This window comes from Bos taurus, chromosome Y (assembly GCF_002263795.3).
Source record: "Bos taurus isolate L1 Dominette 01449 registration number 42190680 breed Hereford chromosome Y, ARS-UCD2.0, whole genome shotgun sequence".
Taxonomy (NCBI): domain Eukaryota; kingdom Metazoa; phylum Chordata; class Mammalia; order Artiodactyla; family Bovidae; genus Bos; species Bos taurus.
The window spans coordinates 54,238,554-54,254,587 of record NC_082638.1 but is presented as its reverse complement, the minus strand read 5'-3'; the positions used below and the strand labels follow the sequence as shown (position 1 = coordinate 54,254,587).

General features: G+C 41.6%; 1 protein-coding gene across 1 annotated transcript in view; it reads right to left on the bottom strand.

The window, feature by feature from the left end:
• Positions 1-7,542: 7,542 nt before the first annotated feature.
• The window catches only part of LOC132344552 (heat shock transcription factor, Y-linked-like), a 186,358-nt gene continuing 177,866 nt past the window's right edge, over positions 7,543-16,034 (bottom strand). The window contains exon 3 of the mRNA XM_059884234.1: positions 7,543-7,560. Coding sequence (XP_059740217.1) covers positions 7,543-7,560 — 18 coding nt within the window. The remainder of the gene's footprint in view (positions 7,561-16,034) is intronic.

Here is a 16,034-nt window from a genome sequence, read left to right as displayed (position 1 = left end):
CAACATTCAGAAAACGAAGATCATGACCTCCAGTCCCACCACTTCATGGGAAATAGATGGGTAAACAGTGGAAACAATGTCAGACTTTATTTTGGGGGGGCTCCAAAATCACTGCAGAAGGTGACTGCAGCCATCAAATTAAAAGACACTTACTCCTTAAAAGTAAAGTTATGACCAACCTAGAGAGCAGATTCAAAAGCAGAGACATTCCTTTACCAAAAAAGGTTCGTCTAGTCAAGGCTATGGTTTTTCCTGTGGTCAGGTATGGATGTGAGAGTTGGACTGTGAAGAAGCCTGAGTGCCAAAGAATTGATGCTTCTGAACAGTGGTGTTGGAGAAGACTCTTGAGAGTCCCTTGGACTGCAAGGAAAACCAACCAGTCCATTCTGAAAGAGATCAGCCCTGGGATTCCTTTGGAAGGAATGATGCTAAAGCTGAAGCTCAAGTACTTTGGCTACCTCATGCGAAGACTTGATTCATTGGAAAAATCTCTGATGCTGGGAGGGATTGGGGGCAGGAAGAGAAGGGGAAGACATAGGATCAGATGGCTGGATGGCATCATTGACTCCATGGGCATTAGTCTCAGTGACTCCAGGTTTTGGTGATGGACAGGAAGGCCTGGCGTGCTGTGATTCATAGGGTCGCAAAGAGTTGCACATGACTGAGCGACTGATCTGATCTGAAGGGGAAGGTTCATAGAAATACAAGCTTACCTCAAGAAACAAAAGAAACCTCAAATAAATGACCTAACTTTACACCTAAAGCAACTAGAAAAAGAAGAAGTGAAGAATCCCAGGGTTAGAAGAAGGAAAAAGTAATAATAACAATTAGGTAGTATACTCATTTTCACTATATTGATTCTTCCAATCCATGAACATGGTATATTTCTCCATCTATTAGTGTCCTCTTTGATTTCTTTCACTAGTGTTTTATAGTTTTCTATGTATAGGTCTTTAGATTCTCTAGGTAGATATATTCCTAAGTATTTTATTCTTTCTGTTGCAATGGTGAATGGAATTGTTTCCTTAATTTCTTTTTCTGTTTTGTCATTATTAGTGTATAGGAATGCAAGGGATTTCTGTGTGTTGATTTTATATCCTGCAACTTTACTATAATCATTGATTAGTTCTAGTATTTTCTGGTGGAGTCTTTAGGGTTTCCTGTATAGAGGATCATGTCATCTGCAAATAGTGAAGAGTTTTACTTTTTTTCCAATTTGGATTCCTTTTATTTCTTTTTCTGGTCTGATTGCTGTGGCCAAACTTCCAAAACTATGTTGAATAGTAACGGTGAAAGTGGGCACCCTTGTCTTTTTCCTGACTTTAGAGGAAATGCTTTCACTTTTTCACCATTAAGGATAATGTTTGCTGTGGGTTTGTCATATATAGCTTTTAATATGTTGAGGTATGTTCCGACTATTCCTGCTTTCTGGAGAGGTTTTATCATAAATGGATGTTGAATTTTGTCAAAGGCTTTCTCTGCATCTTTTGAGATAATCATATGGTTTTTATTTTTCAATTTGTTAATGTGGTGTATTACATTGATTGATTTGTGGATATTGAAGAATCCTTGCATCCCTGAGATAAAGCCCACTTGGTCGTGGTGTATAACCTTTTTAATGTGCTGTTGGACTCTAATTGCTAGACTTTTGTTAAGGATTTTTGCATCTAAGTTCATCAGTGATATTGGCCTGTGGTTTTCTTATTTTGGGAATCTTTGTCAGGTTTTGGTATTAGGGTGATGGTGGCCTCATAGAATGAGTTTGGAAGTTTACCTTCCTCTACAACTATCCAAAGCAATTTATAGATTCAATGCAACCCCTATCAAGCTACCAACGGTATTCTTCACAGAGCTAGAACAAATAATTTCACAATTTGTATGGAAATACAAAAAACCTCGAATAGCCAAAGCTATCTTGTGAAAGAAGAATGGAACTGGAGGAATCAACCTACCTGACTTCAGGCTCTACTACAAAGCCACAGTTATCAAGACAGTATGGTACTGGCACAAAGACAGAAATATAGATCAATGGAACAAAATAGAAAGCCCAGAGAGAATTCCACACACATATGGACACCTTATCTTTGACAAAGGAGGCAAGAATATACAACGGATTAAAGAAAATCTGTTTAACAAGTGGTGCTGGGAAATCTGGTCAACCACTTGTAAAAGAATGAAACTAGAACACTTTCTAACACCATGCACAAAAATAAACTCAAAATGGATTAAAGATCTAAATGTAACACCAGAAACTATAAAACTCCTAGAGGAGAACATAGGCAAAACACTCTCTGCCATACATCACAGCAGGATCTTCTATGACCCACCTCCCAGAATATTGGAAATAAAAGCAAAAATAAACATATGGGACCTAATTTAACTTAAAAGCTTCTGCACATCAAAGGAAACTATTAACAAGGTGAAAAGACAACCTTCAGAATGGGAGAAAATAATAGCAAATGAAGCAACTGACAAACAAGTAATTTCAAAAATATACAAGCAACTCTTACAGCTCAATTCCAGAAAAATAAATGACCCAATCAAAAAAATGGGCCAAAGAACTAAATAGACATTTCTCCAAAGAAGACATACAGATGGCTAACAAACACATGAAAAGATGCTCAACATCACTCATTATCAGAAAAATGCAAATCAAAATCATTATGAGGTGCCATTTCACACGACTCACAATGGCTGTGATCCAAAAGTTTACAAACAATAAATGCTGGAGAGGGTGTGGAGAAAAGGGAACCCTCTTATACGGTTGGTGGGAATGCAAACTAGTACAGCCACAATGGAGAACAGTCTGGAGATTCCTTAAACAACTGGAAATAGAACTGTCTTATGATCCAGCAATCCCACAGCTCACCATACACACTGAGGAAAACAGAATTGAAAGAGACACATGTACCCCAATGTTCATCGCAGCACTGTTCATAATAGACAGGACATGGAAGCAACCTAGATGTCCATCAACAGATGAATGGATAAGAAAGCTGTGGTACATATACACAATGGAGTATTACTCAGCCATTAAAAAGAATAAATTTGAATCAGTTTTAATGAGGTGGATGAAACTGGAGCCTATTATACAGACTGAAGTAAGCCAGAAAGAAAAACACCAATACGGTATACTAAAGCATATATATGGAATTTAGTAAGATGTTAACAATAACCCTGTGTACGAGACAGCAAAAGAGACAGATGTATAGAACAGTCTTATGGAATCTGTTTGAGAGAGAGAGGGTGGGAAGATTTGGGAGAATGGCATTGAAACATGTACAATATCATGCATGAAACGAGTTGCTAGTCCAGGTTTGGTGCATGATACTGGATGCTTGGGTCTGGTGCACTGGGACAACCCAGAGGGATGGTATGGGGAGGGAGGAGGGAGGAGGGTTCAGGATGGGGAACACATGTATACCTGAGGCGGATTCATTTTGATATTTGGCAAAACTAATACAATTTGTAAAGTTTAAAAATAAAATAAAATTAAAAAAAAATTTGAGCTGAAACACATGAAAAAAAGCAAAGGAACCTATAGCAAAACTCAGCAAAAATAAACGCTGTTTCTTTGAGAAGATAAATAAAATAGGAAAACCATTAGCAAAACTCATCAAGAAAGAAAGGGGGGATAATCAAATCAACAAAATTAGAAAGGAAAATGGATAAAACACAGCAGACAACACAGAAGTACAAAGGATCATAAAAGATTACTATCAGCAGCTATAGGACAATAAAATGGACAACTTGGAAGAAATGAACAAATTCCTAGAAAAGTATAACAATCGAAAACTGAACCAGGAAGAAATAGATAATCCCAACATACCCATCACAAGCATGGAAAGCAAAACTGTAATCAAAAATCTTCCATTGAACAAAAACGAAGCTCAGGACCAGATGACTTATTCACCCTCATGGTTACCCTGGACACCTGGAGAGAACAAGAGAGGGAGCACAGAATGCCACTTGTTTGGGGAAGAGGGTGAAGATGAATAGGAACGATAGTTTCAGGAAAAGTGTGACCAGAGGAGAGCTATGTGCCAGGCCAGTAGAGGGCAGGGGGGTCTCATGGGGCGGTGTCAATGGGCAAGAGGAGCTTGGATGGGTTCAACTCACCTTGACACTTTTGTGGACCTCAGTTGACAGGAAGTCTTCATCTTTTCCTCCTGGTTACCTGAAGTCGGCTGTGCCATAAGTGCTCTAGAGCCTTGTGGCTTCTGAGTCTCTTTAGTCATTTTGAAGACTCCCAGTGGTCTGCTCCAGAGCCCCTGAGCACACCTCTATATACCACTCCCTAGGGTCCACAGCATTACGCTTTAAGAGATCAGCAACTCACTTCCCCAGCCAATGGTGGCCCTGGCTGAGAATTGACATCACAAAGCGCAATCCTGATAGTTCTAGGGCAGAATGGGGGGCAACCCAGATGATTTGATGGGGGGGGGGGGAATGCATCATTTTTAATGGCCCTTAGGAGCCCTCCAAACTCACCTGTCATCCTCATCTCTCTAAGTCAACTCTGTTGTGTCACAAGGCAGGGAGCATGTGTCTCCTCCAAACCTTGACCCACAGCCACAGTATCGAGGCTTTGATTCTGTTCTCTCCCACATTTCACCATCATCTAGATTGTAATATCTTGCCTAAAGTACCTCCATGATAATTAGGCTGTATTGAAGTGTCTGTGGAAATGAGAATCATCCCACTTTCCTCCTACAGTTCAGTTCAGTCTCTCAGTCATGTCTGACTCTTTGAGAGGTGGTTTTAAAGCACTTTCAAGACCATTTAATTCTGGGCCACCTCCCAGAAGCTTTTTCCATCCCACCTCCTTTGTTCTAGCTTCCATTCAGACACTGCTGTCTTCAGGCTGTGAGACTGCACTGAATACACTTGCCCTTTCTCCACTTGGATTTGTCTTGCTTCAAGTCTTAGAATCATGGTCACCTCACTATGTGTTAAAAAAAAAAAAATGTTTCCCCAAAGACGTGCACATGAATGTTCATAGCAGTCTTATTTCTAATAGTCAAAAAGTTGAGATGAACAAGATGGCAGAGTGGTAGTTGCAGGAGGAATACACCTCTCTCCTTGGACACATCAGGAATACATCTTCAGACACAGAAATGCTAGCAGAACACCAGCTGAGAGCTGACAGGAGTACCTGACCAGTGGAAAAGAATGTATAGAACCACAAAACTTGGTAGGATGAAGGAACTAGGGGGAAAAACAGGAGTGTTAATAGGTCTGGACCTGCCCTTGGTGGGTGGGAGAACTGAAGTAGGTTTCCACTCCCCGCATTGGAGTAATTGTGTGGATCAGAGGAGAAACATTTAAGGCTGAGAATGAAACAGCTGATCTGTGGCAGCCTACACCAATACATACAATGTATGACATAGCAGAATCCATTGGTTTTTGTCCCCTTAAGAGTGTAGCATTCATTAAACATTTGAAAATCCATCAGGATAAACAACTTACTAAAGAACTGAAAATGATGACACAGTAGGGTCATTTAGATGAATGCTGAAAAATAATTTGATAAAATCTAATATCCCTGGGTTGGGAAGATTCCCTGAAGTAGGGATTGGCTACCCACATCAGTGTTCTTAGGCTTCGCTGGCAGCTCAGCTATTAAAGAAAGTGCCTGGCATCTCAGAGATCTGGGTCCATCCTTGGGCTGGGAAGATCCCCTGGAGGAGAGCATGACAATCCATTCCAGTATTCTGGCCTGGAGAATCCCCAAGGCCAGAGGAGCCTGTTTGGCCTACACTTCATGGGGTTGCAAAAAGCTGGACACAACTCTGTGACTGAGCACATTCTGTATAAAATATTTTAGCGAACTAGAAATAGGAGAAGAAATAGAAATAGAATTGGAGAAGGCAATGGCACCCCACTCCAGCACTTTTGCCTAGAAAATCCCATGGATGGAGGAGCCTGGTAGGCTGCAGTCCATGAGGTCACTAAGAGTCGGACATGACTGAGCGACTTCACTTTCACTTTTCACTTTCATGCATTGGAGAAGGAAATGGCAACCCACTCCAGTGTTCTTGCCTGGAGGAAACCAGGGAAGGGAAGCCTGGTGGGCTGCCATCTATGGGGTCGCACAGAGTCGGACACGACTGAAGCGATTTAGCAGCAGCAGAAAGAGAAGATTTCCTCAACCTTATGAAAGTACTAAACTATCACTAACATCACACTTTATGGTAGAACACTGAGTGTTTTACTTCTAAAATCACAATCAACAGAAAGATTTCCACTCTCATTATATTGAATTTCTGTCCGTGAAGTCATATTAGGAACTGATTGAAAAGTTATACAGTTTGGAAAAGAAGAATAAAGCTGTTTTTATCTGTTGGTGACATCTATGTAGAATATCCAATGAAATCTACAGGAACAGAATACCTAAAACTAAGAATTAATTTAAGCAATGTCACAAGATATAGAGATGATATATAAAATTTAATAAATTGCTTTCCTATATAGTCGGCCAATTTAAAATTAAAATAAAAAATAATAACAGTCACATTGAAGTAAGAAAAACTTAAGAATCAGACAGAATATATGAAACACACCAGTGCAAAAATGGACAAAAGATTTGAACAGGAAATTCACTAGATAATGATATATAGATGGCAAGTAAGCATGCAGGGCACACCGAAAGTATGGCTCTCATGAGAGACAGAGAAGAACAAGTCTGATGAGGAAGTGGAAATATTTGAACTTTCATGCACTGTTTATGGGAATACAAAATAGTACACCATGGTGGAAAACAGTTTGGAAGTTCCTTCAAAAGTTAAACATAGGGTTACCATATGTCCCAGCAATCCCTTTCTTAGGTTTATACCAGCAAGTATGAAAAAAAAAAAAAAAAAAACCCACAGACATGCACATGAATGTTCACAACAGTCTTATTTCTAGTAGTCCAAAATTTGAGATGAACAAAATGGCAGAACTGTAGCTGGAAGTGGAGTACATTTCACTCCACGGATACATCAAGGATACACCTTCAGACACAGAAGTGTGTGCAGAACACCAGCTGAGAGCTGACAGGAGTACCTGACCAGAGGAAAATAATAAATAGAACCACAAAACTCGGTAGGGTGAAGGAACTAGGGGTGGGGGGAACAGGAATGGTAATAGGCCTGGACCTGCCCTCGGTGGGTGGGAGAACTATAAGTTGGTGTCCGACCCCCCACCTGGGATCAACTGTCTGGATCAGAGGAGAAATATTTTAGGCTGAGAGTGAAACAGTTGATCTGTGGGAGCCTAAATGGAATGAGAATCAGACAGTCCTTGCCACAGTCATACACACCCCAGACAGGGACACAGGTCCCATAGAAGGGACAGCAGTTGGGATCTGGATTTTTCGGATTGTGGAGCAATCCCAGGGCAAGGGCTGCTATTGACTGCAGAGAGACGGACTGATGGGATGTGAGGAAGGAGATCGGGATGGGAAATGCTTGTGGAGGAACACCAGGCCCCATGAAAGCAAGGGGATCCTACTGGGTCAATCATAGGTGGTGGAGCCCTCACCATAGTCTCTTTCTCCCCCTACACCAGCATAGACAGCTAAACAATAGATAGGCTGGCCAATCAAGTGCCTGACTTACTGATCTGCAGACTAGGACCCCACACAGGGGCCCCATCTATGTACCTGATGCTCCAAACAACAGAGAAGTACCCCAGGCAAGGGAGCCCTCTAAGTGCCTGAAAGAGTGGAGCTATGGAAGAAGAGTGGCAAAAGAGGCCTCCTTATCACCAGCTACAAGAGGCTGGTGAAAAGTCTCTGATAGGGTCAAAACTTCTGTGGCAGAGGAGGTCTTTGTCCCTGCAGAGTTATCGCTACCACGGTCCCCAGAAATCAAGAAGCTATGCCAAGTTCATGCCCAAAGCTCGCTGGGGCGGAGCTGCTACAGGCAAAAAAGTCTGGTGTCTATGGATACCTGGTCACTTCAGTTCAGTTCAGTTCACATCAGTTCAGTTCAGTCGCTCATTCCTGTCCCACTCTTCGCGACCCCATGAATCGCAGAACGCCACGACTCCCTGTCCATCACCACCTCCCGGAATTCACCCAGATCCACGTCCATAGACTCAGTGATGGCATCCAGCCATCTCATGCTCTGTTGTCCCCTTCTCCTTCTGCCCCCAATTCCTCCCAACATCAGAGTCTTTTCCAATGAGTCAACTCTTCTCAAGAGGTGGCCAAAGTACTGGAGTTACAGCTTAAGCATCATCCCCCCAAAGAAATCCCAGGGCTCAATTCCTTCAGAATGGACTGGTTGGATCTCCTTGCCATCCAAGGGACTCTCAAGAGTCTTCTCCAACACCACAGTTCAAAAGCATCAATCCTTAGGTGCTCAGCCTTCTTCACAGTCCAACTCTCACATCCATACATGACCACAGGAAAAACCATAGCCTTGACTAGACGGACCTTTGTTGGCAAAGTAATGTCTTTGCTTTTGAATATGCTATCTACGTTGGTCATAACTTTCCTTCCAAGGAGTAAGTGTCTTTTAATTTCATGGCTGCAGTCACCATCTGCAGTGATTTTGGAGCCCCCCAAAATAAAGTCTGACACTGTTTCCACTGTTTCCCCATCTATTTCCCATGAGGTGATGGGACCGGATGCCATGATCTTCGTTTTCTGAATGCTGAGCTTGAAGCCAATTTTTTCACTCTCCACTTTCACCTTCATCAGGAGGCTTTTTAGTTCCTCTTCACTTTCTGCCATAGGGCGGTGTCATCTGCATGTCTGAGGTTACTGATATTTCTCCCGGCAATCTTGATTCCAGCTTGTGTTTCTTCCAGTCCAGGGTTTCTCATGATGTACTCTGCATAGAAGTTACATAAGCAGGGTGATAATATATAGCCTTGACGTACTCCTTTTCCTAATTGGAACCAGTCTGTTGTTCCACGTCCAGTTCTAACTGTTGCTTACTGAGCTGCATAGAGATTTCTCAAGAGGCAGGTCGGGTGGTCTGGTATTCCCATCTCTCTCAGAATTTTCCACAGTTTACTGTGATCCACACAGGCAAAGGCTTTGGCATAGTCAATAAAGCAGGAATAGAGGTTTTTCGGGAACTCTCTTGCTTTTTCCATGATCCAGCAGATGTTGGCAATTTGATCACTGGTTCCTCTGCCTTTTCTAAAACCAGCTGGAATATCAGGAAGTTCACAGTTCACGTATTGCTGAAACTTGGCCTGGAGAATTTTGAGCATTACTTTACTAGCATGTGAGGTGAGTGTAACTGTGCAGTACTTTGAGTATTCTTTGGCATTGCCTTTCTTCGGGATTCGAATGAAAACTGACCATTCCAGTCCTGTGGACACAGCTGAGTTTTCCAAATTTGCTGGCATATTGAGTGCAATACTTTCACAGCATCATCTTTCAGGATCTGACATAGCTCAACTGGAATTCCATCACTTCCTCTAGCTTTGTTCGTAGTGCTGCTTTCTAAGGCCCACTTGATTTCACATTCCAGGATGTCTGGCTCTAGGTCGGTGATCACATCATCGGGATTATCTGGATCATGAAGATCTTGATTGTATAGTTCTTCTGTGTATTCTTGTCATCTCTTCTTAGTATCTTCTGCTTCTGTTAGGTCCATGCCGTTTCTGTCCTTTATTGAGCCCATCTTTGCATGAAATGTCCCCTTGGTATCTCTAATTTTCTTGAAGAGATCTCTAGTCTTTCCCATTCTGTTGTTTTCCTCTATTTCTTTGCATTGATCACTGAGGAAGGCTTTCTTATCTCTTCCTGCTATTCTTTGGAACTCTGCATTCAGATGCGTATATCTTTCCTTTTCTCCTTTGCTTTTCGCTTCTCTTCTTTTCACAGCTATTTGTAAGGGGTGCCCAAACAGCCATTTTGCTTTTTTTGCATTTCTTGTTCATGGGGATTGTATTTATCCCTGTCTCCTGTAGATTGTCATGAGCCTCATTCCATAGTTCATCAGGCATTCTATCTAACAGGTCTAGGCTCATAAATCTGTTTCTCACTTTCACTGTATAATCATAAGTGATTTGATTTAGATCTTACCTGAATGGTCTAGGGGTTTGTCCTACTTTCTTCAATTTCAGTCTGAATTTGGTAATAAGGAGTTCATGATCTGAGTCACAGTCAGCTCCTGGTCTTGTTCTTGTTGACTGTATAGAGCTTCTCCATCTTTGGCTGCAAAGAATATAATAAATCTGATTTCAGTGTTGGCCATATGGTGATGTCCATGTGTAGAGTCTTCTCTTGTGCTGTTGGAAAAGGGTCTTTGCTATGACCAGTGCATTTTCTTGGCAAAACTCTATTAGTCTTTGCCCTGCTTCATTCCGTATTCCAAGGCCAAATTTGCCTGTTACTGCAGGTGTTTCTTGACTTCCTATTTTTGCATTCCAGTCCCCTACAATGAAAAGGACATCTTTTTTGGGTATAGTTTGAAAAGGACTTGTAGGTCTTCATAGAACCGTTCATCTTCAGCTTCTTCAGCATTACTGGTTGAGGTCTAGACTTGGATTACTGTGATATTGAATGGTTTGCCTTGGAAACGAACAGAGATCATTCTGTCGTTTTTGAGATTGCATCCAAGTACTGCATTTCGGAATCTTTTGTTGACCATGATGGCTGCTCCAGTTCTTCTGAGGGATTCCTGCTTGCAGTAGTAGATATAATGCTCATCTGAATTAAATTCACCCATTCCAGTCCATTTTAGTTCGCTGATTCCTAGAATGTCTACATTCACTCTTGCCATCTCTTGTTTGACCACTTCCAATTTGCCTTGATTCATGGACCTGACATTCCAGGTTCCTATGCAATATTGCTCTTTACAGCATCAGACCTTGCTTCTGTCACCAGTCACAACTGCAACTGGGTATTGTTTTTGCTTTGGCTCCATCCCTTCATTCTTTCTGGAGTTATTTCTCCACTGATATCCAGTAGCATATTGGGTCCTTACTGTCCTGGGGAGTTCCCCTTTCAGTATCCTATCATTTTGCCTTTTGATACTGTTCATGGGGTTCTCAAGGCAAGAATACTGAAGCGGTTTGCCATTCTCTTCTCCAGTGGACCAATTCTGTCAGATCTCTCCCCCATGACCCGCCCCTCTTGGGTTGCCCCCAGGGCATGGCTTAGTTTCATTGAGTTAGACAAGGCTGTGGTCCTAGTGTGATTACATTGACTAGTTTTTTGTGAGTATGGTTTCAGTGTGTCTGCCTTCTGATGCCCTCTTGCAACACATACCATCTTACTTGGGTTTCTCTTACCTTGGGTGTGGGGTATCCCTTCACAGCCGCTCCATCAAAGTGCAGCCACTGCTCCTTACCTTGGAGGAGGGGTATCTCCTCACTGCCGCCCTTAGTGTCCAACTGCATGTGCCATTGTAACTGTGGCTTGCCAGGCTTCTTTCTCAGGGAAGGGGTTTCTACATGCAAAAATACTGGTACGTATGGGCCAGTACTGGTTGACATACCCTTCTAGAGCACTATATGTCCTGCTGCCCTAGCCACCAACTCCTCTGAGTCCCTGATGCAGCCAGAGCCACTATGACTGAAGCAGTTGCATCTCCACATCTGGCCCCCTCACAGGGGCAAACCCAAGTCCTCCAGGACAGTCTCAAGAGCAAACCCCAGTGGATGATTCACATTGAAAAGTGGGAATAAAACCACAATTGGAACCCAGGGGCAGTGTTGTTAAGGAAGAAGACCCAAAACCTTCCTACCACCTGTACAAGCTGCAGATTAAATCCACATAGCTGTGAAAAGAAGAGAAGTGAAAAGCAAAGGAGAAAAGGAAAGATATAAGCATCTGAATGCAGGGTTCCAAGAAAGAGCAAGAAGAGATAAGAAAGCCTTCCTCAGGGAGCGATGCAAAGAAAAGGAGGAAAACAACAGAATGGGAAAGACTAGAGATCACTTCAAGAAGATTAGAGATACCAAGGGGAGATTTCATGCAAAGATGGGCTCGATAAAGGACGGAAATGGTATGGACCTAACAGAAGCAGAAAATATTAAGAAGATGTGGCAAGAATACACAGAAGAACTGTACAAAAAAGATATTCACGACCCAGATAATCACGATGGTGTGATCACTGAACTAGAGCCAGACATTGTGGAATATAAAGTCAAGTGGGGCTTAGAAAGCAGCATTATGAACAAAGCTAGTGGAGGTGATGGAATTCCAGTTGAGCTATTTCAAATCTCAAAGGATGATGCTGGGAAAGTGCTGCACTCAATATGCCAGCAAATTTGGAAAACTCAGCAGTGGCCACAGGACTGGAAAAGCTGAGTTTTCATTCCAATCCCAAAGAAAGGCAATGCCAAAGAATGCTCAAACTACCACAGAATTGCACACATCTCACACACTAGTAAGGTAATGCTCAAAATTCTCCAAGCCAGGCTTCAGCAATACATGAACTGTGAACTTCCTGATGTTCAAGCTGGTTTTAGCAAAGGCAGAGGAACCAGAGACCAAATTGCCAACATCTACTGGATCATGGAAAAGCAAGAGAGTTCCAGAAAAACCTCTGTTTCTGCTTTATTGACTATGCCACAGCCTTTGCTGTGTAGATCACAATAAACTGTGTAAAATTCTGAAAGAGATGGGAATACCAGACCACCTGACCTGCCTCTTGAGAAACCTGTATGCACGTCAGGAAGCCACAGTTAAAACTGGATATGGAACAACAGACTGGTTCCATATAGGAAAAGGAGTTCGTCAAGGCTGTATGTTCTCACCCTGCTGATTTAACTTCTATGCAGAGTACATCATGAGAAACCCTGGACTGGAAGAAACACAAGTTGGAAAGAAGATTGCTGGGAGAAATGTCAATAACTTCATATATGCAGATGACACCACCCTTATGGCAGAAAGTGAAGAGGAACTGAAAAGTCTCTTGATGAAATGAAAGTGGAGAGTGAAAATGAAGATCATGGCATCCGGTCCCATATACTTCATGGGAAATAGATGGGGAAACAGTGGAAAGAGTGTCAATTTTTGTTTTGTTTTGTTTTTTTTTGGGGGGCGGTGTTGATGGGGCAGGGCTCCAAAATCACTGCAGATGATGACTGCAGGTATGAAATTAAAAGACGCTTACTTCTTGGAAGGAAAATTATGACCAACCTAGATAGCATATTCAAAAGCAGAGACATTACTTTGCCAACAAAGGTCCGTCTAGTCAAAGCTATGGTTTTTCCTGTGGTCATGTATAGATGTGAGAGTTGGACTGTGAGGAAGGCTGAGCACTGAAGAATTGATGCTTTTGAACTGTGGTGTTGGAGAAGACTCTTGAGAGTCCCATGGACTCCAGGGAGATCCAACCAGTCCATTCTGAAGGAGATCAGCCCTGGGATTTCTTTGGAAGGAATGATGCTAAAGCTGAAACTCCAGTACTTTGGCCCCCTCATGCAAAGAGTTGACTCATTGGAAAAGACTCTGATGCTGGGAGGGATTCAGGGCAGGAGAAGGGGACAGCAGAGGATGAGATGGCTGGATGGCATCACTGACTCGATGGACGTGAGTCTGAGTGAACTCCGGGAGTTGGTGATGGACTGGAGGCCTGGCGTGCTGCGATTCATGGGGTCGCGAAGAGTCGGACACGACTGAGCGACTGAACTGAACTGAATAATATATAAAAAGACACTGATAACTGCCACAAAAGGAAACGTCCTGGTTCTGATAGTTGTGAACATAGGAGACAAAAAACATATAGGAGTAGGACCGGATTAGAATGAGCTCCCCCCAAATCAGGTTCAGAGTTCAGCACAGTTTTGGAGGGCATCCTAGGGAGGTGAGGTGGACTGCAATTTTAGCGGGGGAAAGGACTCTGAGAGCAATGACTAAAGAAAAACCTGTATTATTCTCATGTTTTGACTTGCTCTGTAGATTCTTTAGGATTTTTGTTTGTGTGGTTGGTTTCAATTCCTTCCCCTCGCCCACGTTGTAGTTGCCAATTTCATTGGCACTATGAAATCTAATGAAGCTTTTGATCCTTATTTTTCTTCAGCCACATTTGTATTGCTGTTATAAATCTCTGTCTCTATATACAGCTTTTGAAATTCTGTGGCGTTTCCTTTTCTCTCTCTCTTTTTCATTTTTTAAACCTATTATTATTGTTTCTACATTTATTATTTGTTTACTTTTCCTACTGTTCTTTTCCCCTTGCAGTTAATCTTTAATGTATATACATCTTTTCAGTTCAGTTCAGTTCAGTTCAGTGGCTCAGTTGTGCCCGACTCCTTGTGACCCCATGAACCACAGCACGCCAGGCCTCCCTGTCCATCACCAACCCCTGGAGTCCAACCAAACCCATGTCCATCGAGCTGATGATGCCATCCAACCATCTCATCCTCTGTTGTTCGCTTCTCCTCCTGCTCTCAATCTTTCCCAGCATCAGGGCCTTTTCCAATGAGTCAGCTCTTCGCATCAGGTGGCCAAAGTATAGGAATTTCAGCTTCAACATCAGTCCTTCCAATGAACACCCAGGACTGATCTCCCTTAGAATGGACTGGTTGGATTTACTTGCAGTCCAAGGGACTCTCAACAGTCATCTGTACCTCTATTTAACTCTGCATATGTATTTTTTTCTTTCTTTCCTTTTCTCTCAATATATTTGTTAGTTTTATTTTCATTCTTTTATTCTCCAATTGGCACCTTGCTCTAGATTTGTTTCCCAGTTTGTGCTTCAGGTGATTCTATTCTGGTATGTAGGTATATATATATATACATATACATATATATATATATATTTTTTTTCCGTTGTTCACCAGGTCAATCAATCTATTGTACTTTATTTTTCTGGAATGTTTTGATTTTGCTTGTGGGTGTATATGTACATGTATATATTCAGTCATACTTTTTACTCTTGTGATAAACCTCTGCTTCTACATTGGATTTTTACAGTTCTTTGGAGGATTCCTTGTTTTCCCATTTATTTTTGATTTTTTTTTATTATTATTTTCTATTTTTATTGTTTTAAATTTTAATTTTTTAAACCTATTATATTTATTCCATTGTTTGCCTTTCCTCTGTTCTTGTCCCCTTGCAGTTAAACTTTAAACAAACCTTGTTCATCTACCTCTGTTGAACCTCGCATATCTATTCTTTCTTTCTTTTCTTTCCTTCCTTTCCTCTTAACATTTTGTTAGTTTTATTTTCAGTGCTTTCATCCCCACTTGGGACTTTGCTTTAGATTTCTTTTCCAGCCTGTGCACTCGTTAGTTTTGTGCTTAACTGGTAGATATCATTTTTGGTTTCCCTTGTTTGCTAGGTCAGCCTATTGTAGTTTATTTTTGTTGAACTGTTTGGATTTTGCTGATGGTTGTATGTGTGTATATTCCCATATATTGGAATATATGTGTATATTCCTTTATTTTAATTATTATTTGTGTGACAGTGTAACTGCCATTTGTCAGGGGTTCACCTTTGGTTTCTCTCTCTCTTTTTTTTTTTTTTTGGATATTTATTTTAATCTAACTTAATACCATAACAAACCACCTGTTGTAACGGTGTTCCTGGCCAATGATCCAGCCCTGAACATTTGGAGTGGGAGCACTGACTTCAAGACCCTATACAACCGGAGAACTCCTAACCTTAGGGAGTATCAATTACAGAGAACTCACTCATGCAAACTAAACCACTTGAATACAAGACCTAGAATCACCCAACCACCAATCAGGACCACCCAACCCAGTGTAGGACACCTCATCCAAACAGCAAATAGGACAAAAGTAGAAACCCAGTCATCAGCAGACAGGATTATCCTTCTCAATCAGCCCTGCACATCAGAAGGACAAGAAAAGAAAAAAAAACAAAACAAAAACTCAGCACCAATCTCACCCAATGCAAAGCTTACACAAACCATTGGACCAAATTTAGGAGTGCAGAAACTAAAAGGAAGAAAGAATGCAAATTTGAAGGCTGGCAAAAGGAGACCTCAAACACAATAAGATCTTTTTAAAAATGAAGAAATGACAAAGAAATGCTGCACAAATAAAGGAACAAACTAGACACACAGAAATTTAAACAAATGAAGAGGAAATAGGCAAACTGCCTGAAAAAC